Source organism: Tiliqua scincoides, chromosome 4, assembly GCF_035046505.1.
Source record: "Tiliqua scincoides isolate rTilSci1 chromosome 4, rTilSci1.hap2, whole genome shotgun sequence".
NCBI classification, from domain to species: Eukaryota; Metazoa; Chordata; class Lepidosauria; order Squamata; family Scincidae; genus Tiliqua; species Tiliqua scincoides.
The window spans coordinates 105,030,385-105,051,846 of record NC_089824.1 but is presented as its reverse complement, the minus strand read 5'-3'; the positions used below and the strand labels follow the sequence as shown (position 1 = coordinate 105,051,846).

At 45.1% G+C, this 21,462-nt stretch overlaps 2 protein-coding genes across 2 annotated transcripts in view; both read right to left on the bottom strand.

Moving 5' to 3' along the window:
* The window catches only part of LOC136647444 (protocadherin beta-16-like), a 46,971-nt gene extending 26,231 nt beyond the window's left edge, over positions 1–20,740 (bottom strand). The window contains exon 1 of the mRNA XM_066622976.1: positions 18,194–20,740. Within this exon, the coding sequence (XP_066479073.1) occupies positions 18,194–20,623 (2,430 nt within the window). The 5' untranslated portion in view covers positions 20,624–20,740. The remainder of the gene's footprint in view (positions 1–18,193) is intronic.
* On the bottom strand, positions 22–10,065 carry LOC136647399 (uncharacterized). The gene is made up of 6 exons (XM_066622915.1): positions 7,802–10,065; positions 7,412–7,537; positions 3,746–6,185; positions 3,404–3,550; positions 782–1,019; positions 22–44 (listed from the first exon to the last, which is right to left on the bottom strand). The coding sequence occupies exons 1-6, from the start codon at positions 10,063–10,065 to the stop codon at positions 22–24; spliced, it is 5,238 nt and encodes a 1,745-aa protein (XP_066479012.1).
* Positions 20,741–21,462: the final 722 nt, after the last annotated feature.

The following is a 21,462-nucleotide window of genomic DNA, read 5'->3' as shown; positions in this document are numbered from 1 at the left end:
TGAAAATTAGATGCCCTAAGACTATGAAGCCTTTGCTTCTGAATCTAGATGGCAAGAAACACAGCTATGGAAACCGGAAAGTAAAAGAGATGGCAGCCAAGCATGAGATCAAATACATAGTCAGGTTACAGTCCCCTCTTCCTCCACATCATCACACATAGCAGTATCCAGAATTCTCATATAAGGGTCAGAAAAGCCATCCACCAGAAGAATACTTACAGCCCAATCCTAAAGCACCCCTATGCTGCAGGAACTAGTGATCCAGAATATAAGGTGCTTTATGGTGGTTGGAAATGCAACCCACCACTGGCAGCCCACCAGCAGATACTCTACAGCACCAGGCACTGGTAAGTTGGGGCAGGGGCTGGGAGGGAAGGGGAGAGAAGAGGAGGTGGAATGGGGAGGGAGAGGAAGGGTGAGGAGATGGGGCAGAACAAGGGTGGAGGGAGGGTAGAAAGGGGGCAATATTGGTTGCAGAGGCACCACCAATATTTGATCCCCCTTCCTGGCCTCAATATGGCTTCCCAGGTCAACATGAACAGGAGCCAGCTAAATTGCTGACTCAGGTCTGAGTAGACCCATTCTAGTGCTGGAGGTTTATCCCTGGGTTAGGGAACAAATATTTCCTAACCCAGAGAAGTCCTCCAGAAAACTCCCTCCCCATCCTGCAACTACCCATGCAGGATGCAGCGTGGCCTCCCAGAGATGCAGCTCAGTGCAGGGGGGGGGGGTGGAGGATAAGATTGTGCTGCAGAGCTGGATTGGGAAGGATGCCCATTACCTCTGATTCCCACAATCAGCTTCTGTTTGAAGGTGTCTTGTTTATTAATGGGCCTCATGGTTTTCACTTCTCCATTCTGGGCCCCCACCATGAACAGTCCTGGCTCTGTGACCTTCAGCAGTTCATAGGAAAACCAAGAGTTTTGGCCAGAGTCTCTGTTCACTGTCACCACCTTGGCGACCAGGTAGGCTTCCTCTGCCCCTCTGGGTACCAGGTCATTCAGCGGAAAAGTGCTGTTCTGAATAGGATGAAGTGGGTATTGTTATTTTCATCCACAATGAAAACTCAATCACTTCTGAGCTCAGTGGAGCAGAAACTATTATCTGATACCCTCACAGTTGTATGCAACTCTTTTCTTTCCTTATAAACCAGAGACTGGAGGACATATTGGTTCACAATTGTTGCCTCACAGTTGTTTCTGATGCAAAACCTCACTGCCTGTCGGTTAACAGGGGCTAGTCAGAAGGAGATAAGATATCACTTTGAATACTATAACGCAACCACATCACTGGGGTAAAATCACTTAGAACCCAAACTTGAGCTCTGCGTGCTGGCTTACCACTGGCACACACTGTTGCAAACGAGCCATAAGGCACATCTGAAGGGTGTAGCACCTGCCCAGCATCATAACTAGCCCAGCGTGAGCCCGAACTAGGCCAGTACTGGCAGGAGGCCAGCAGTCTGCAGCTCAGCGGTCACCCGGACTGCCAGGTCCCAAAGAGATAAGAAAAGAACAGCCCCACTGGATCAGGCCATAGGCCCATCTAGTCCAGCTTCCTGTATCTCACAGCGGCCCACCAAATGCCCCAGGGAGCACACCAGATAACAAGAGACCTCATCCTGGTGCCCTCCCTTGCATCTGGCATTCTGACATAACCCATTTCTAAAATCAGGAGGTTGCGCATACACATCATGGCTTGTACCCCATAATGGATTTTTCCTCCAGAAACTTGTCCAATCCCCTTTTAAAGGTGTCTAGGCCAGATGCCATCACCACATCCTGTGGCAATGAGTTCCACAGACCAACCACATGCTGAGTAAAGAAATATTTTCTTTTGTCTGTCCTAACTCTCCCAACACTCAATTTTAGTGGATGTCCCCTGGTACTGGTGTTATGTGAGAGTGTAAAGAGCATCTCTCTATCCACTCTGTCCATCCCCTGCATAATTTTGTATGTCTCAATCATGTCCCACCTCAGGCGCCTTTTTCCTAGGCTGAAGAGGCCCAAATGCCATAGCCTTTCCTCATAAGGAAGGTGCCCCAGCCCAGCAATCATCTTAGTTGCCTTCTTTTGCACCTTTTCCATTTCCACTACGTCGTTTTTGAGATGTGGCGACCAGAACTGGACACAATACTCCAGGTGTGGCCTTACCATCGATTTGTACAATTGCATTATAATATCAGCCGTTCTCAATACCTTTTCTAATGATCCCAAAGATGGCATTAGCCTTCTTCACTGCCGCCGCACATTGGGTCGACACTTTCATCGACCTGTCCACCACCACCCCAAGATCTCTCTCCTGATCTGTCACAGACAGCTCAGAGCCTATATGTAAAGTTTTGATTTTTTGCCCCAATGTGCATGATCTTACACTTTACTTACATTGAAACGCATCTGCCATTTTGCTGCCCATTCTGCCAGTTTGGAGAGATCCTTCTGGAGCTCCTTACAATCACTTCTGGTCTTCACCACTTGGAAAAGTTTGGTGTTGTCTGCAAACTTAGCCACCTCACTGCTCAACCCTGTCTCCAGGTTATTTATGAAGAGGTTGAAGAGCAGATCCTGGGGGAAAACAGTTTTTCACCTCTCTCCATTGTGAAAATTGCCCATTACTCTCTGTTTCCTGGTCTTCAACCAGTTCCCAATCCATGAGAGGACCTGCCCTCTAATTCCTTGACTGTGGAGTTTTTTCAGTAGCCTTTGGTGTGGGACCATGTCAAATCCCTTCTGAAAGTCCAGATATATAATGTCCACGGGTTCTCCCGCATTCACATGCCTGTTGCCCTTTTCAAAGAATTCTAAAAGGTTCGTGAGGCAAGATTTACCCTTACAGAAGCCATGCTGATTCTCCCTCAGCAAGGCCTGTTCGTCTATGTGTTTTGAGATTCTATCTTTGATGAGGCATTCCACCATCTTACCCGGTGTTAGGCTGACCGGCCTATATTTTCCCGGGTCCCCCCTCTTTCCTTTTTTAAAGATTGGTGTGACATATGCTATCCTCCAATCCTCTGGCACTGTAGCCGTTTTGAGGGACAAGTTGCATATTTTAGTCAAGAGATCAGCAACTTCATTCTTCAATTCCTTAATAACTCTTGGGTGAGTGCCATTAGGGCCTGGTGACTTATTGATATTTAGTTAATCAATTAGGTCTGAAACATCTTCTCTTTTAACTTCTATTTGAGATTTCGACTAACCTCTATTCGATGGGGCATGGGGAGAGGCAGGGATTAGGTGTTCCAGAGTGGAGGGAGGGGGCGGTGGGGTGGAAGACAGAGAGAAGGCATGGTGTGGGGAGCGAACCGGGAGGGAGGGGGTTGGGATTGGTTCAACACGGAACTCTGTCACTCTGTGCCCGCTTAATAGCGGGTGCAGAATTGTAGCCCCATTGTGGGGCTACTTACCGTACACGGGTGAATGGGACAAAAGCCCCCTTCTCCTGAGGAGGTCGTGGCAGCTGCCCAGGGCACATTGGATGCCGTGGCTGCCATTTTCGCACTGCGGCAGCCCCGCATTCTGGGCAGCTCAGGATTGGACTGCCCATATGCTACCTAAGTCACAACAGAAAAAGTTCCACTCTACTCACTATATTGTTAATTCTACCCTTAGAGAGTGCATAGACACTAATCTTATGCTGTACTCTGAAAGTATGCAGTGATTTATATAGAGATAGCATATTCCAAAGATACACAGTTTACAGTTTAATCATTATATGACACCTATGAGTAAAGTAATTATTCTCTCACCTGTTCCCCAGTTTCTTTGCCCTCAACCGGGTCAGGAATCTCTTGGGAAGCAGCAGAAATCCTGTGACTCACAGGCATGTTTGGGTCCCCCACAGAAAAAACGGGAATGAGAGGCCGGAGAAATCTGAACTCGCTGCACAAGGATCCGCCCGTTAAGCAGACGTCATAGTGGTAAGTCCTGGAAAGTGACCCACTCTCAGAATCCACCCCGTTTTCTGGGATATCCGGTCTGGTGGGTGGGAAGTGAGGAGGAACGGTGATCAGGCTTCCACCACAGCCTTTCTTGTACATTTTGATAATGACAAATACAACAATACAGACGAGGAAGACAAAGGAGACGGCAGCCAAACAGATCACCAAGTACATGGTCAATGGACCATCTTCTTCCCTTTCTTCAATGCCAACTTCTATGTTCTTCCTGTATGGATCCGAAAGGCTGTCCACTAGAAGCACATTGAGTGCAGTGGTGCTGGTCTGAGGTGGGTTCCCATTGTCTCTGACCAGGATGACCAGTCTCTGTTTGTTGGGGTCTCGCTCATTCAGGGGTCTCCTGGTTTTCACTTCTCCATTCTGTGGTCCGATGCTGAACAGGGTGGGGTCTGTGGCCTTTAACAACTGGTAGGAAAGCCAAGAGTTCTGACCAGAGTCTTCGTCCACAGCCACCACCTTGGTGACCAGATAACCGGCCTCTGCTGGTCTGGGAACCAGCTCATTGCAGGGTGATGTACTGTTCTGAAGGGGGTACAGGAGGAAGGGAGCATTGTCATTTTCGTCTATGACCACAACATGGACAGTAGCATCTGAAGTCAATGGAGGAGAACCACCATCAGAAGCCCTGATGGTAACTTGAAAATGGTTTATCTCTTCATAATCAAGAGATCTGAGGATATACACATTTCCACTTTCAGAGTTGATAGAGAGATAAGAAGCCACAGAGACGTCTCCTACCTTTCCAGGCAAAAATGAGTAGGTCACTTTGGCATTCTGCTCTGTGTCCAGGTCAACAGCATGGACGGTGCCAATGAGCAATCCTGGGATATTATTTTCCTGTAATGCCATTTGATAGGCAGATTCTTCAAACACTGGGGAGTTGTCATTGATGTCCAGGATGTGAATGCGAATCATTCTTGTTGAACTGAGTCTGGGTATTCCCTGGTCAACAGCTGTGATGGTCACATTATACTCAGGCACTTTCTCTCTATCCAGTGGGCTTTGGATCACCAGTTGGTAGTAGTTATTCACAGTGATTTTTAACAGAAAGGGCAAAGATACGTCTGCGGAACAGGACGTCTGGCCGTTGTCTCCGGAGTCTCGGTCTGTGATGCTAAAGAGGGCGACAAGAGTGTCTAGGGGAGAATCCTCTGCTAAAGGGCTGGTGAGTGATATAATGGACAATTCAGGGGCATTGTCATTCTCATCCTCAATCTCCACCAGAACTTTGCTGTATCCTAAAAGCCCCCCTCCATCTGTTGCTTTGATGTTCATCTCATAGCTGATTTCTTTTTCATAGTCAATTTCTCCCCAAACAGTTATTTCTCCAGTAATTTCATTTAATTGGAACTGTTGGAGCACATTTACATGCACCCGATTAAATGAATAGGTAATCTGTGCATTTGAACCAAAATCTGAATCTCTGGCTTCCACTTTGGTGACAAGGGTACCTTGAGGACTGTTTTCTCTTAAGCTGACTTTATATTCAGACTGAGTAAACTGAGGAAAGTTATCGTTACTGTCCAAAATATTGACCTTTATGTGAACCGTACCTGTTCTCTGCGGTACTCCTCCATCAACAGCTGTGAGGATCAGCTCCAAAACTGCCTCCTTCTCTCTGTCCAGTTGTTTCACCAAAACAAGATCCAAATAATTTTTGCCCTTTTGTACGTCCAGTTGAAAATGTTCATTGGGAGTGAGTGTGTAATTCTGCACACTATTTTCTCCCAAGTCTGGATCTTCAGCAGAATCCAAAAGGAAACGAGTGTTGGCTGGAACAGTCTCAGGAATTTCTAGATCAATTTCAGTTTTAGAGAATGTGGGATTGTTGTCATTCACATCCTCTACCAGTGTTTCAATGCTGTATATTTTTAAGGGGTTTTGCAGTACTATTTCAGACAATAGTAAGCAAGGATCTATCTTGCCACACAAAGCTTCTCTGTCTATTTTATCCTGGATTACCAGATTACCAGATTGGGTATCCAGGTGAAAATATTGTTTACTGTTCTTGGAAACTAGCTGAGCTCTCCGAGAAGAGAGATCTCCCATCACCAGCTTTAAATCCTTCAGCACATTAGCAACCACAGACCCAATCTTCTTTTCTTCAGGCACAGAATACCAAACTGAATACACACACAGTGCTCTGGAAAGACAGAAAAAAAGCAAAAGATACAGACCTTGTCTGTTCCTCCAGCTGTCTTCCATGGTGCCAGCCATTCCCAGGTAAGATCTTCAGCCACTGACCAAAATGCAAATCTTCTGACTATCTATGATGTTCAGGATGTTAATTTTCTTCTCCAAAGCTTATTTTTCTCTTTCATATCCATGACACGTATGGAGCTGCCCGGTTCCTACAAGATTCTGTCTTGCCTAGTCATAACATTCCCTGAGTTAGCTTAATACAAGATTGCAAATCAAAAGGAATATGTTTGCCAACACTGCCACCTTGTGGTTCTAGCAGAAAAAATGTTGAGATTGTATATTTTCCATTCAATGGCAACTTAATGAAGATCATGCTGCGATGTATGCTTATGCATTTATTTTTATAGTTTAATCCCACATGGCATAAAACTATATATTTATTCTGTATATGATTGAAGAGAAATAAAGGCACACAATATGAAAATATATTTCACAATGTATTTATATGTTTGAAAGTAGGTACAACGCCGCCTGTAGAAATCTATGGGGTAGTCCTTCCTTCCTTCCTCCCCACTCTCTTTCCTCCAGATCCCCTAAGAATCAAGGGCTCTTTCCATAAGTTCTGACAAGCCACATAGAAGCAAGTGGAGTTCACTATGCCATGAAGTCTTACACAAACATGCAAGGATTTCCTGTTCAATGTCTAGGATCTGTTCGGCTAACAGAAATGTACATGCTTGTGAATTACAAGTAAAGTGTTGTGTCTTTCTTTAAAACCTATTACTGCCTCTCTTCCTGTTTTTACTGTTAAGAGCAACTGGTAGAAAGTTGGTGGAGAGCAACTGGAAAAGGGGCCTCCCACTACAGGACGAACCTCGGTATCCATGGAGATTCCATTCTGGAACTCCCACAGATACGGAAATCAGTGGATACCCAGGACCCAGCTTAGATGTCTTCAAATGGAAAAAAAAGTGCACAAAAATCAGGTTTCCTACTTTCACGCGGCAAAACTGTGCAGTTTCCAAGACTTTCAGGGCTAAAAATAGCTCTATGTATGCCGGGTCTCCCAGCATTGGTTTGCAGCGCATTCAGCCACTAGAGGAGCTGAATGTAATGGAATAATTTCATTACACTGCATTACACTCAGCACCTCTAGTGGCTGAACGCGGTATAAACAGATCTTGGCAAACCCAGAAATGCACTTAGAGCTATTTTTAGCCCTGAGAGGCTTGAAACAGTGCGGTTTTGCTGTGCGAAGGTAGGAAATCAGATTGTTGCACACTTTGCTTCTATTTAAAACATTAAAAATGGGACCCAGGCATCAACAGAGAATCAAATCCGTGGATGCTGGATCCAAAGATGCTGGGGCGGAACTGTATATGGTCTGCTTGATTTAGAATCATTTTTCCAACAACACCCTTATTCCTAATGGATACAATCCTGCACATTCTACCACAAATTAAATTAATGCACATGTGTACTATTTACATTTTTATTAACTATTCACATTTATACTATTGTTCACATTTATACCTTAGCTACGAAAATATTAGGAATTGAGCATGAAACTATATTAAGTAACTTCTTCTTACCTGGTTCATTTGTTGACATTCTTCTGCAAGACTGGGGACTTCTTGGGAAGAACCAGTTGAATTCCTCAGATTTACCTGTATATTGGAAGGCTCCACAGAGAACACAGGAAACAGAGGCCGGAGAAACCGGAATTCACTGTTCAGAGATCCACCAGCTAAACACACTTCATAGTTGTAAGCCTGGGAAGTTGGTCCATTGCCAGAATCCACATGGTTTTCCTGGTTATTCGGCCCACCAGGAAAAGTAGATGCAGAGTTATAGTTCTCTATGAACTGCCTCTGCTTCTGAATCTTCATGGCAATGAACACCACTACAGACACCAGAAAAATAAATGAGATGGCAGCCAAGCATATGATCAAATACACAGTCAGGTTATGGTCTTCCACCTCCTCTACAACTTCACCCGTAGGGTTATCCAACATTTTCATATAAGGATCAGAAAAGCCATCCACCAGAAGAATACTCAATGTTGCAGAAGTGGACAGGGGAGGATGCCCATTGTCTCTCACTCCCACAATCAGTTTCTGTTTGAAAGCATCTCGTTTAGTAACAGGCCTCATGGTTTTCACTTCTCCATTCTGGGCCCCCACCGTGAAGAGTCCTGGCTCTGTGGCCTTCAGCAGTTCATAGGAAAGCCAAGAGTTCTGACCAGAATCTCTGTCCACTGCCACCACCTTGGTCACCAGGTAACCTGTTTCTGCCTCTCTGGGTACAAAATCATTTGATGGGGAAGTGCCATTCTGGAGAGGATAGAGGACGAAGGGGGCATTGTCATTTTCATCCACAATCAGAACTCGGACTATCACTTCTGAGCTGAGTGGAGGGGAGCCACCATCTGATGCCCTCACAGTTGCTTGAAATTCTTTTATTTCTTCATAATCCAGAGATCGGAGGATATACAGGTTTCCAGTTTCCGAGTTGATGGAGAGGTAGGTGGCCACAGAGCCATCACTAACCTTTCCAGGCAAGAGCATGTATGTCACTTTTGCATTCTGTTCTGTGTCCAGATCAACAGCATGGACCGAACCTATCAGCAGACCTGGAATATTGTTTTCCCGTAAGTGCATTTCATAGAACACTGTTTGAAAAGCTGGTGAGTTATCATTGACATCTGAGACTTGAACATGAATTATTCTTGTAGAAGTGAGCCTGGGTGAGCCTCGGTCAGTGGCCATGATGGTAACATTATACCCTGAGACTTGCTCTCGGTCTAGCATCCTTTGGGTCACTAACTGGTAATAGGTATTCTCTGTGGCCTTCAGCATAAATGGCAGATTTGTGTCGATAGTGCATGCAGTTCTTCCATTGTCTCCAGAATCCTGATCTGTGATACTGAAAAGAGCCACCACGGTGTCTGTGGGACAGTCTTCTGGCAAGGGACTGGTGATGGATGTGATGGTCACTTCTGGGACGTTGTCATTCTCATCTTCAACCTCCACAACTACCTTGCAGTAAGCGGAGAGGCCTCCTCCATCGGTGGCTCTGATGTTCATCTCATAATATTTATTCTCTTCATAATCTATGATTCCTGCAATAGTGAGTTCCCCTGTATATTTATTTAATTCAAATGATCTGAGCACTTTTTTTGGAACTTGGTTGAAAGAATAAGTGATGTCAGCATTGGAGCCAATGTCCCTGTCACTGGCTTCAACTTTAGTGACCAGCGTGTTCAAAGGGCTGTTTTCTCTCTGTTTTATTTTATAGAAGGATTGACCAAAGTGAGGCAGATTATCATTGGTGTCCAGAACATCAACAATAATTTGTGCTGTACCAGTTCTCTTTGGGATGCCTCCATCAATGGCCGAGAAGAGTAGAATAAGCTGTGGATCCACCTCACGATCTAATGGTTTCTCCAGTACTAGTTCTGCATATTTGCTACCATCACCCTGAGATTTTACATCCAGCCTAAAATGTTCATTACTGTTCAGTGTGTAGTTCTGAACAGTATTTTCTCCTTTATCTGCATCTTCTGCTCTTTCCAAAGGGAATCGGGTATTTACAGGTACTTGTTCTGGTATTTCAAAGAGGAATTGATTTTTGGAGAATTTGGGGGGATTGTCATTCACATCCTCTATTTCCACTTCGATTCTGTGCAGCTGCAATGGGTTTTCCAGCACAACTTCAAAGCGTAACATGCAAGGGTCATCCTGATCACAAAGAGCCTCCCTGTCTATTCTATCCTTTAATATCACATCCCCAGAATGAGGGTCCAGCTGGAAATATTGCTTAGAGCTCTTCGAAACCAACCGGGCTCCCCGAGCTGACAGCTCCTTGACATCCACTTTCAAATCCTTTAGCAGGTTTGCCACCAGAGACCCACTTTTCTTTTCCTCTGGCACTGAATAGAAGATGGACTTGCATAGTGCCCCACACATGCAGAGAGACAGGAAAAACAAACAAACCTGCCAGCCATGGTGGTGAATTTCCATTTTCTCAGTCTCTGTAGCAGTTCCGAAACACAGCTGTTTGCAAGGCAGCAACTGGAGATTCTCTTTCACTTTGTATAAGTTTCTGATTGAAATCTGTGGTGTTCTTACATTTGGATCATGAATCTAGAATTCTTCTCCCCTTGCAATTTTTGAAGAGTTTCCATTAATGAAGCACTGCTGCTTGTTTTCAGATTCATTTGCCTCACGGATATCCTTCCCCCACAGAGCATTTACTCTGTGATCTCTCATGTTTTGTGCAATGGCACCATCTTGTGGTATTCTGACATACTGAAGTGCATAGAACATTTCTCAGGAATAAGAACTTGCTACGTTTATTGTGCATAACTATTAGTCCATGTCTTAAGCATAGAAATACAAATGGACATCGTCTGCCATCATTAATCAATCCTTCATGTTAGAAATTCATTATCACATGAATCCGTTTCACACAGGGAACAGAAATGGATATGGTTACCTATTGTTGACAAGAAGGGGGCATAAAGTTAGGAATGCTGGGTGCACAGGAAGGCTGAGATGTGGAATGTGACACCTGCAGAGTCCTTTCCATATGTTTCCTTTCCCTCTTTCAACCTATTAATTACCTACACACTTGTCTCAATCAGCAGTGATTGATTCAGCACCCATTCAGAGTGATCATTCAACTGTCTCTCCCTCCCTCTGTAATGTACCACAGGTATCTGAGGCGCTTACAAAGCCCAGGCAGAAAGTTGTCCTCAGATGAAAGGAAATGATTTGGGTGTCTACTCTTTTGCTACTGCACTAGAGGGGCCTTGGCAGCTGCCAGCCTCTGATGCTTCCCTGCAGGAATTGAAGACTGCAGTCTGATAAGAAGTTTATTCACAGGACCTGGCTCCTTAGACAGCTAGCCACTGAGAAATGGCAATTCACTGTTCTGCGGCAGACCTTGGCCAAGGCCAGAGACAACTGTAATTGATCATTAAAGCATGTCGCACTCTCCCTTCATAGTGCAACAATACTATTCTTCATATATCAAGATGTTTGATGTGAATCATTTGATCAGAAAAGATTTTGCCTCAAATTGAAGGACAAGAAATGGACTTCCCTAGCCAAGGCTTTCAGGGCTACTTGGCTAAGGGAACAAGGCACCAGAACCCTCTTGGGATCAGCCCTTATCACTAGCTAATTAAGTGCTGCCTTGGCCAGGCTTCTCTCCCCACATCTTTGGATGTGTGAACTTCAAGGAACCAGGAGTAGTTCTTCCAGGCGTGCGCCACTCGGGCCAGGGAGTGAAGCACATGGGGGCAAATCCTCCCCTGTTTCAGCCCAACAAGTGGTTAGTTACTACTCTGAGGATGGATTAGATCAGCGATTTTCAACCACACATTGGTGTGCTCTGAATGGTCTGCAAGTGTGCTACAGGATATTAGTAGGGCCACAGGGGGATGTGAGCCTTTGTTGGGCACTGTGGTGTGCGTTGTCAATTTTCAAAAAACTGATGGTGTGCCTTGACATTTTGACACTTTCTCAGTGAGCCATGACATGAAAAAGGTTCAAAATTGCTGGGTTAGACATTTAATTATAAGAACAGAGATTATTGCAGATACTTTAAAATAATAACATTATGACCTTCATTAACCCACTAAATGTTGTGTCTTGTCTCCCTTCTGAGTATTTGTGCAAACACTCTTGCCACACTTCAGGACCTACACAAACAGTATTCCCCCTCAGCTGTCTTACAAACTTCGCAGTTGAATATACATCACACATCTCTCAACTTTATTCCCCAACACACACCCCACAGCAGTTAGGTTCTCATCACCAAAACATAAACCTTCTCCCATGCCCTGCCTGCCCTCACAGTTATGACCTCACAGTTATGACCTCACAGGTCGTTCTGGTAAGCTCCCAGCTGCTGCTTTTTAAAGGGGGGTGACTCGAGTCACCCTTTAGTGACTCTAATGGACTCAAGTTGCCCCCCCTTTAAAAAGCCAGCTGCGGAAAAAATGGGGCTGCTGCTGGGGAGTGCATGTGTCAGAGTTCTCTTTGAACACCCCCTTAACGTCCCTGCCGATCTGTAGAGGGCAGGAGGCATAGGAGGGACCGTGAGAGAGCCAGGACAGAAGCAGCAAGAGGGAAGAGGAGGGTCATGAGCAGCAGCTGGGAGCTTACCAAGATGACCCAATCCTTGGCAGCCCTACTCAGAAGTAGTCCCACTTCAGCTGGTCATTCAATGAGGCTCCCTCCCCCAAGTAGCAATGGAGTCAAGAAGCCACCACAAGGTTGGAAAGCAGAATTGGGCAAAAGAGTTTTCTCCCACCTACCCAGGCTTCTGGCAAGAAACCGCTTAGGCTCCTCCTCTTGCTCTCCCTCAGCCAATAAAAATATCCAAATTCTCATCCTTTCTCCAAAGATCATCTGTTCCTTCCTATCAGAAATGAGGGAAAAGAGCTCACTCCCGCTTCTCCCCTCCCATCCAATTCATTAACCCTTTCCTGCCTCCTGGTTGGCATTCCCTGCTGTTCACAGAATGCTTGCCCCACAAGGTTTTCCATGCCGCAGAAACAGTAAGCAGGTACCCCCAGATACAGGCAGACTCGAGTTGGCACACGTGGGGACAGGTGCCGATTCAGGGGGGCCCTGACTCTTTTTCAGAATCTTCCATGCGTGTGACTCATGAGTCACCGCAAAACATGCATTTTCACAACTCAAGTCCAAGTCACCTGACTCGAGTTCTCAACACTGCTACAGACTAAGCATGGTCCTAGGAAATTTAGAAATGGGAGGGTGGCATCACCTCTGCTGGCAACTGCAGACATGCTGGCATTTTTCTAAGCAACTGATTTGTATTTTGGAATTTCTAGTTTGTAATCTCTCAGTGTGCTTACAAAGACCTCAAAATTCCCAAGCAGCGGCTCTGAGTTGAAGCGCACTCATGAGATTCCACAACGCCTCAGCACCATCTTCTGGTGGCCAGTATAATTGCATCTCTTTGGGTTTTTAATGAATCCCTTGCCTGCCAAGTTTATTTCTCCTTACTCTCTTTTCTTGTTCATTTGGTTTTGTTATTCCCCTTTTCTTTTATCAGATTTTTAAATAAATGTTTTACATTTTAACCTTGAGTCTGCCTGGTTCCTGGTACTGGAAGTACAGTGGATTGTCATATCACCTTGCTCGGTAAGCGCTATAGTGAGAGTTATTTTAATAAGAATTCCTGTGGTTCAGTATTTCTCTAAGGAGGGTTGTTTGCTCTGGAGGCCCTTTCCGGCTAGCCTGATCTCCTGGGCTGATGGCAGTGGATATAGACTACCAAGGCTTTCCCCATTCAACTGTGTCCAAACAGAGGAGACAGGGGAGCAAGACGGGAGTGAGCATGCCAACCACTAGGCACTACTGTCCTGGATCAGCATGTAGTCACTGAAAGACCCTCCCTCTACCCTAACAACATATTAGCATAATATGAAAAGCCTGGCTGAATAAAAATGGTTTTGACTAGCATTAGAAGAAAATGAGCATAGACCTAGCAGGGTGTATAGGGCATTCCACACCTGAGATGTCGTTACAGAACAGTCCCCACACTCAGGGCACTATGAAGCCATACCAGGGCCCAAGTTATATCAAACCTAGGAGGACCCATCCCATAACATTCCCCCCCCCAAAGAGAAATATTTAGACAGGAAATGTAATGAAAATAGAAATTATTAAAGCTTTACATTTGTATATACTCACAAGTGAAGGCGCAATAAAAGGCTAATTAAATATACATGTACTAAGCCTATAGTACTAAGCCTGTAGCACCATTTTTTTACTGTAGCACCATTTTTCATGTAAGAGAAGGGGAACAACTGCGGCGAGTAGATCCCAGGGTGGGCCCAGAAGGGGGCAAGATCAGCGGCACCAGTGCACACTATATCCTATTCCCTGTTCTGGGCCTGATATGCTGACATGGATCGACATGAACTTCCACCAGTGATACTTGAGTTGACCCACTGCGGCTGCTAGGGCTTAACCAGGGGCAAGGGGTCCCCTTACCCCGAGGAGACCTCCAGCAGCTGAAATTCCTCCACGGGATGTAGTGGAAGCTGCTCTGGTACTGCTGAATCATGCATGAGAATTTAGTTAAGTTTGGGCTGTAAAAGAGCCTGTTTGCCAAAACAATCCAGTTGACTGTCAGGAATGCCAAATGATGAGTTCATACTGTTCTACATTCAAACCATGGATGCATCCTTGGGAAGGATTGAGAGTATGATGTGATGGGTTTCACAGATCATCTAGTAAGTTCATGACTGGAGGGGAATTTGAACTGAGATTTTATTTTGTTCAATGGTTGTCCAATTGTAGGGCAAACACCCACATGGAGCTGTAGGCCATCTACACTTTCATGAAGCTCTAGAATGGATCAAAGTCCTGAACCAGGTAGAACTTTCTTGCTATATTCCAAGTGGGTTGAACAACCCTTGGCAGAGAATTCTCAGTGATCCATACTGAATGTTGAGGTTGATTGCATCCTAGTTCCCCCATCACCCCACTATCATTTCAGAAGTAGAAGCCTTCTAGTGAAAATGTTTTTCAGCTAGTTTTGAGAGAGAGTCAAATATTTCTGAGACCCTCATCCAACATCATATTTAACTGTATTTACTTGCTTTTGTACTGTGGCAAGGGAATTCTGCTGAAGAGAGATACTAGCATTTATCCTAGTCTCAGGATAAAGCAAGGGAAAATCCCAACCTTGCTCATTAGGAAGCATCTCCTTCCCTAGTAACACTAGCTGTGTGTCACTTAATGACAGACTGCTTAACGATGAACCGCGTAAATGGTGGTAGTCAAAGCACAACAAAGAGGCTCTTAATGAGGCAATCAGTCTCCAATAGCCTATGCATCAGAGTGTCTGGCGGGGAGTGTCTCTTTATACAACAAAGGCACTAGATTGCACTGACAGTTCACTTCATGACCTAATCGCATAACGGGGATCTGAGAATGTATCCCATCATTAAGTGACACACATCTGTAATCTGAATGGCTCTCTCCTTGCTGGGGTCACCAGGCAGGAGAGAGAGAAAGCAGCTGTGGGTGCCTATACAGCGGTGTTTGATAGGTTTTAGTTACTACAGGTGCAAAGAATGTATAAACAAGTCATGTATGAACTAGGAACTCAGTTACTATTTTGATTTGCAGTTACTCTGTATTTCCCTGTTTCTCATCGAAATGCTATTTCCTTTTTTTAATAAACTTTTTTATTTACTAAAACTGGATATTAAGTAGGCTTGTCAACTTTGGAAAAACCGAACATCTGGAAGTAACATAAGCTGGACCTAACTTACATATAAGATGCAGAGCAGGAAGCAAGTACCAGCCAAAACCAACTTTTCATAATAGACCCATTGCCAACAGCTTATCCCATCTCCTGCAGGGCAGATGCTTAACCTTAAATTATCAGACAGATAGGCATTGTTGTAGTTCCAGAAAAAGAGAGGCATTACTAGAAAACATTGACGAGTTTATCTGGCACTCAGAGCTGGTTGGGAAAATGGTTGGGCACTGGGGTACAAAACCTAACAAACCTAAGGGAGGAGAAGGTCTGGCAAACAGGATAACTAAGGTAGGGAATCAGTAAACACAGGGTTAGAAACAGCAGTGGACTTGGAAGCAGAGACTGGCTAAATAGAATAAGAAAATCTTAGGGTTGGAAGGATGCTTTGAGGACATCTAGTCCAACCCCCTGCTTGAAGAAGTTTTCTTGAGAGCATCTCCAAAAGTGATTGCCAAGCCTTTGCTTGAAGACCTCCAATGAAGAACCCACCACTACCCTCAATAATAATTCAATTGCTGAACTGCTCTTATTGTTAAGCAACATCTCCTGATATTCAACCAAAATCATCCCTTCTGCAGTTTAAGCTTGTAGCATTTAACAGCAGAGAATAAATCTTTGCCCTCTTCAGTGTGACAGCCCTTCAAGACTTGTTTACCAGGTCCCTGACCATCTTTTGCTCCAGTTTGGCTCTGTCCTTAAAGTGTGGCACCAAGAACAGAAGTTCTTAATAGCAGGAAGAAGCAAAGGGCTACAAAATAAGAGAAGGAGGAGGAGAGGCCAGCTATAAAGAGATATATGAGCTAAAGATAAAACTCACTTGGGGCTTTGAAGTCAGAAGATTTATGTGCTGTTAGTGAAGGCAGCTGAACAGGAAGTGAAGCTGCAAAGATAGAGGGACAGTATTGGCAACCTTCAGTCTCGAAAGACTATGGTATCGCGCTCTGAAAGGTGGTTCTGGCACAGCGTCTAGTGTGGCTGAAAAGGCCATAGCAAAGGAGATATATGGTTCTGAATTTCAAATACTGATTTGAAATCAGAAAGAAAATAAGCGAAGGCATGTAAGTATGAATTAAAGATATCAAATGTGACTGATTACTCAACAAAAACCATTACCTCTGTGTGACTAATTTCCCCTTTCTCCTATTTTTTTTTCTAATTTTTCCTTATATTTGGACATTTCTAGCCCTCCAGAGCTCTTAGAGATGCTGCAGGATCCCAAAGAGACTGCCTAGAATTTTAGATGCAGGAAGGGGTACCCTAAGCATTAACCGCATGGCTCAACTTTCCACAGTCAGACACGGATTTCCTTAACAATGTCGTATGCTGATTTATTTGACAGGAGTTAAAAGAATAAAAACGGAATTGCACTAAATGTTGACCTATTACATTTTATAGATCAACAGGGGGTTCTTTCATTTAATTGTGAAACAATTCGCCTTTTTGGAATCCTAAGAACATAAGAAGAGCCCCACTGGATCTGGCCATAGGCCCATCTAGTCCAGCTTCCCGTATCTCACAGCGGCCCACCAAATGCCCCAGGGAGCACACCAGATAATCCCGTCCACTGACATCACAGTATTTCCTGTGTAGTTCCTGTCTTCTGGAACTTCGGAATGATTTTCTCCCCCTTCTAATTACTACTGTTGCTGCCTTCAAGAACAGTACCATGCATGATATACCCAAATATGGATGTGACTCAGAGGTGTTGCAATAACAATATAGACCTATATTTGGTTGTTTCCTAATGGCATGAAGCAAACATGCAGTCAAATCAGAGTAAATACAACACAACTGGAATAACAAAAAACAAATGCAAAACAATCCCATAAAAATTAATACAGGTGGGGCTTCTGTATTCAATGATTAGATCTCTGTGGATCTGGCTCAGATTAGGCCCAACCTGAAGCCTCTGAAGGTGAGTGAAGTTTCACCAGCGCTTCAAAGACCTTACAATGCCTTAAAATGTCACTTCTGGTTTTCACGCAAAACCGGAAGTGACCTTTTAAGGCATTCCAGAGGAATTAGAAGGAGTTCTGAGACCCACAAAGGTCATGTGCAGCCTCCACAGCCCCAGAAGAAACTCCAGAGCCTACAGGAGCACAGCTCCAATCACCTTCAGAACCCTTAGAGGATGCCAAACTGCACATTTTTATCAGCGGTTTTTTGGGTATCCAAACACAGGTTGCACTGCATCTAACACAGGTTTGTTGGCTGCAATGGCTCAGCCATGGGCAAGAGGAAGTTCTTCCCCTTACCCGTGTGTAAGGGCTGCGTGCCCCAATGGGTCTCCTCAGACCTGCACCACCTCTACAGGTAGGGCATGTCTGAGGGGAAGGGAGCGTTTAGAAGCCGCTCTGTTCACCCCGGAGACAGGGGTTGGGTACTGGCATAACTGCCATAACTGCCGGGTCCCAGCCCCGCCCCCAGCTCCTGGTGCGCCTGCCTACAGGCCCGCCCTTTCCCCGCCCTCCCCTGCCCCCTCCCCACCCTCCCCACGCCCTCCCCAGAAATGCCCCCTCCCGCCCCCTCCCCACGCCCCCCCACACCTACCTTTACTGCTTGTGTCGGGGCACTCACACTGATACAAGCAGCAGCATGGGAGCCGCGGCGGAGGCTTCTGCCTCCATCCGCACGTCAGCACATCTGAATGCGCCGATGAGGCTCCCGCCTACGGAGGCGCAAACGTGCTTTACGGCACATTTGTGACTCCTTCAGGGCACCCATACCAGCATAACTGCCCGTTAGGATTGTACCCTAAGTTTCAATTGTATGCTATTCCCTCACCTGCTCTTCGGTTGATTCTTTACCCTCAACCTGGTCAGGAATCTCTTGGGAAGCAGCAGAAATCCTGTGACTCACAGGCATGTTTGGGTCCCCCACAGAAAAAACAGGAATAAAAGGTCGGAGAAATCTGAACTCGCTGCACAAGGAGCCGCCCGTTAAGCAGACGTCATAGTGGTAAGTCCTGGAAAGTGACCCATTCTCAGAGTCCACACCATTCTCTGGGATATCCGGTCTGGCGGGTGGGAAGTGAGGAGGAACAGCGATCAGGCTTCCACCACAGCCTTTCTTGTACATTTTGATAATGACAAACACAACAATGCACACGAGGAAGACAAAGGAGACTGCAGCCAAACAGATCACCAAATACATGGTCAAAGGACCTTCTTCTTCTCTTTCTTCAATGCCAACTTCTACGTTCTTCCTGTACGGATCCGAAAGGCTGTCCACTAAAAGCACATTTAGTGCCGTGGTGCTGGTCTGAGGTGGGTTCCCATTATCTCTGACCAGGATGACCAGTCTCTGTTTGTTGGGATCTCGCTCATTCAGGGGTCTCCTGGTTTTCACTTCTCCATTCTGTGGTCCGATGCTGAACAGGGTGGGGTCTGTGGCCTTCAGCAACTGGTAGGAAAGCCAAGAGTTCTGACCAGAGTCTTCGTCCACAGCCACCACCTTGGTGACCAGATAACCGGCCTCCGCTGGTCTGGGAACCAGCTCATTGCTGAGTGATGTACTGTTCTGAAGGGGATACAGGATGAAGGGAGCATTGTCATTTTCGTCTATGACCACAACATGGACAGTAGCATCTGAAGTCAATGGAGGAGAACCACCATCAGAAGCCCTGATGGTAACTTGAAAATGGTTTATCTCTTCATAATCAAGAGATCTGAGGATATACACATTCCCACTTTCAGAGTTGATAGAGAGATAAGAAGCCACAGAGATGTCTCCTACCTTTCCAGGCAAAAATGAGTATGTCACTTTGGCATTCTGCTCTGTGTCCAGGTCAACAGCATGGACGGAGCCAATGAGCAATCCTGGGATATTATTTTCCTGCAATGCCATTTGATAGGCAGATTCTTCAAATACTGGAGAGTTGTCATTGATGTCCAAGATTTGAATGTGAATCATTCTTGTTGAACTGAGTCTGGGTACTCCCCGGTCAATAGCTGTGATGGTCACATTATACTCAGCCACTTTCTCTCTATCCAGTGGGCTTTGGATCACCAGTTGGTAGTAGTTATTCACAGTGGTTTTTAACAGAAAAGGCAAAGATATGTCTGCAGAACAGGATGTCTGGCCGTTGTCTCCGGAGTCTATGTCTGTGATGCTAAGGAGGGCAACAAGTGTGTCTAGGGGTGAATCCTCTGGCAAAGGGCTGGTGAGGGATATGATGGACAATTCTGGGGCATTGTCATTCTCATCCTCAATCTCCACCAGAACCTTGCAGTAGCCTGAAAGTCCTCCTCCATCTGTTGCTTTGATATTCATTTCATAGTTACTTTCTTTTTCATAGTCAATTTCTCCCCAGACTGTGATCTCTCCAGTAATTTCATTTAGCTGAAACAAAATGTTTATGCTTTCAGGAACTTGGTGGAATGAATAGGTAATCTGTGCATTTGATCCAGCATCTGAATCTCTGGCTTCCACTTTTGAGACAAGACTACCTTGAGGGCTGTTTTCTTTTATTTTCATTTTATATTCATTCTGAGCAAACTGAGGGAAATTATCGTTAATGTCCAGTATGCTGACCTTTATCCCAACACTGCCTGTTCTTGGTGGCACTCCTCCATCAATAGCCTTAAGAGTCAGCCCAAAGTGTTCTTCCTTCTCCCTGTCAAGGGGTTTCACTAAAACAAGATCTAAATATTTTTTGCCCTTCTGCACATCCAGTCGGAAATGTTCATTGGGACTGAGTGTGTAATTCTGGATACTGTTTTCCCCCAAGTCTGGATCTTGGGCAGGATCCAAAGGAAAACGAGTATTGACTGGGACATTCTCAGGAATTTCTAGCTCAAATTCATTTTTAGAGAATGTGGGATTGTTGTCATTCACATCCTCTATCAGTGTTTCAATGCTGTATATCTTTAAAGGGTTCTGCAGTACTATCTCAGACAGTAGCAAGCAAGGATCCATCTTGCCACACAAAGCTTCTCTGTCTATTTTATGCTGGATCAACAGATTTCCAGATTGGGTATCCAGGTGAAAGTATTGCTTACTGTTTTTGGAAACTAGCTGAGCCCTCCGAGCAGAGAGATCCCCCATCAGCAGTTTTAAATCCTTCAGCACATTAGTAACCACAGACCCAATCTTCTTTTCCTCAGATACAGAATACTGAATTGAAGACACATACAGTATTCTGGAAAGACAGAGAAAAAGCAAAAGATACAGACCTTGCCTGTTCCTCCAGCTGTCTTCCATGGTGCCAGTCATTCCCAGGTAAAATCTTCAGCCACTGGCTAAAATGCCAGTCTTTTTACAATCTATGATGTTCAGGGTATTAATTTGCCTCTGCAAAGGTTATTTTCCTCCTTAGTGACAAGTCTGAAATCCATGACATTTATCCAGCTTCCCGGTTGCTATAAGATTCTGTCTTGCCTGGTCATTGGTTTCACTGAGTTGGCTCAATACAAAATTGTGAATCAAAATGAATAAGTTTGCCAATACTGCCACCTTGTGGTCCTAACAGGAAAAAGGGTTGGGATTGTATATTTCCCATTCAATGGGAATTCAAGGAAGGTCATACTGAGATTTATGCTCATGCATTTGTTATTTTTGTTGCTTTATCCCAAAATGACATGTGACCTTATATTTACACCTCATGTGAATGAAGAGAAACAGTGTGAAAATATATTTCACACCTGTTCCAAAGTTAGGTACAATGCAGAACTGCAGAAAACTAGGGCAGCGTTGACAATGCAGATTAGGCTATGTGCAGTGGTTCCCAAACATTTTAGCGTCAGGGCCCATCTAAAAAAAATGTACTAGCTAGTTTACTAGCTGCTCAAGTCTCTGTGGCTGTAATGGTGATTGGGCAGTAGTGCTTCCCCCAAGTACCAAATTGTTTAACCTTTGATGCACATTGCCTAATCTGCCATGTCAGTTTTGCAAACTACCAAAACTGGCTCGCAACTCACTGGTGGGTCCCAGACCCAGAGTTTGGGAACCACTGCACTGAGGGGCAGTGACAGACCTCCCCAGCCCTATGGCCTGGGACAAATGGCACCCCCGCTGGCTGTTGCTGCCCCCCATGTGGAAATCCGCCCCCTCAC

What these genes read in the sequence shown, in the direction of transcription:
- LOC136647399 (XM_066622915.1), bottom strand. Translation starts at nt 10,065, where the DNA reads ATGTGTGGGGCACTATGCAAGTCCATCTTCTATTCAGTGCCAGAGGAA. An exon ending in GTCCCATTCACCCGTGTACG is followed by an intron (nt 1,020 to 3,403) that starts GTAAGTAGCCCC and finishes CATCCTATTCAG; the next exon opens with AACAGCACTTTTCCGCTGAA. An exon ending in GCTGATTGTGGGAATCAGAG is followed by an intron (nt 45 to 781) that starts GTAATGGGCATC and finishes CTTGCCATCTAG; the next exon opens with ATTCAGAAGCAAAGGCTTCA.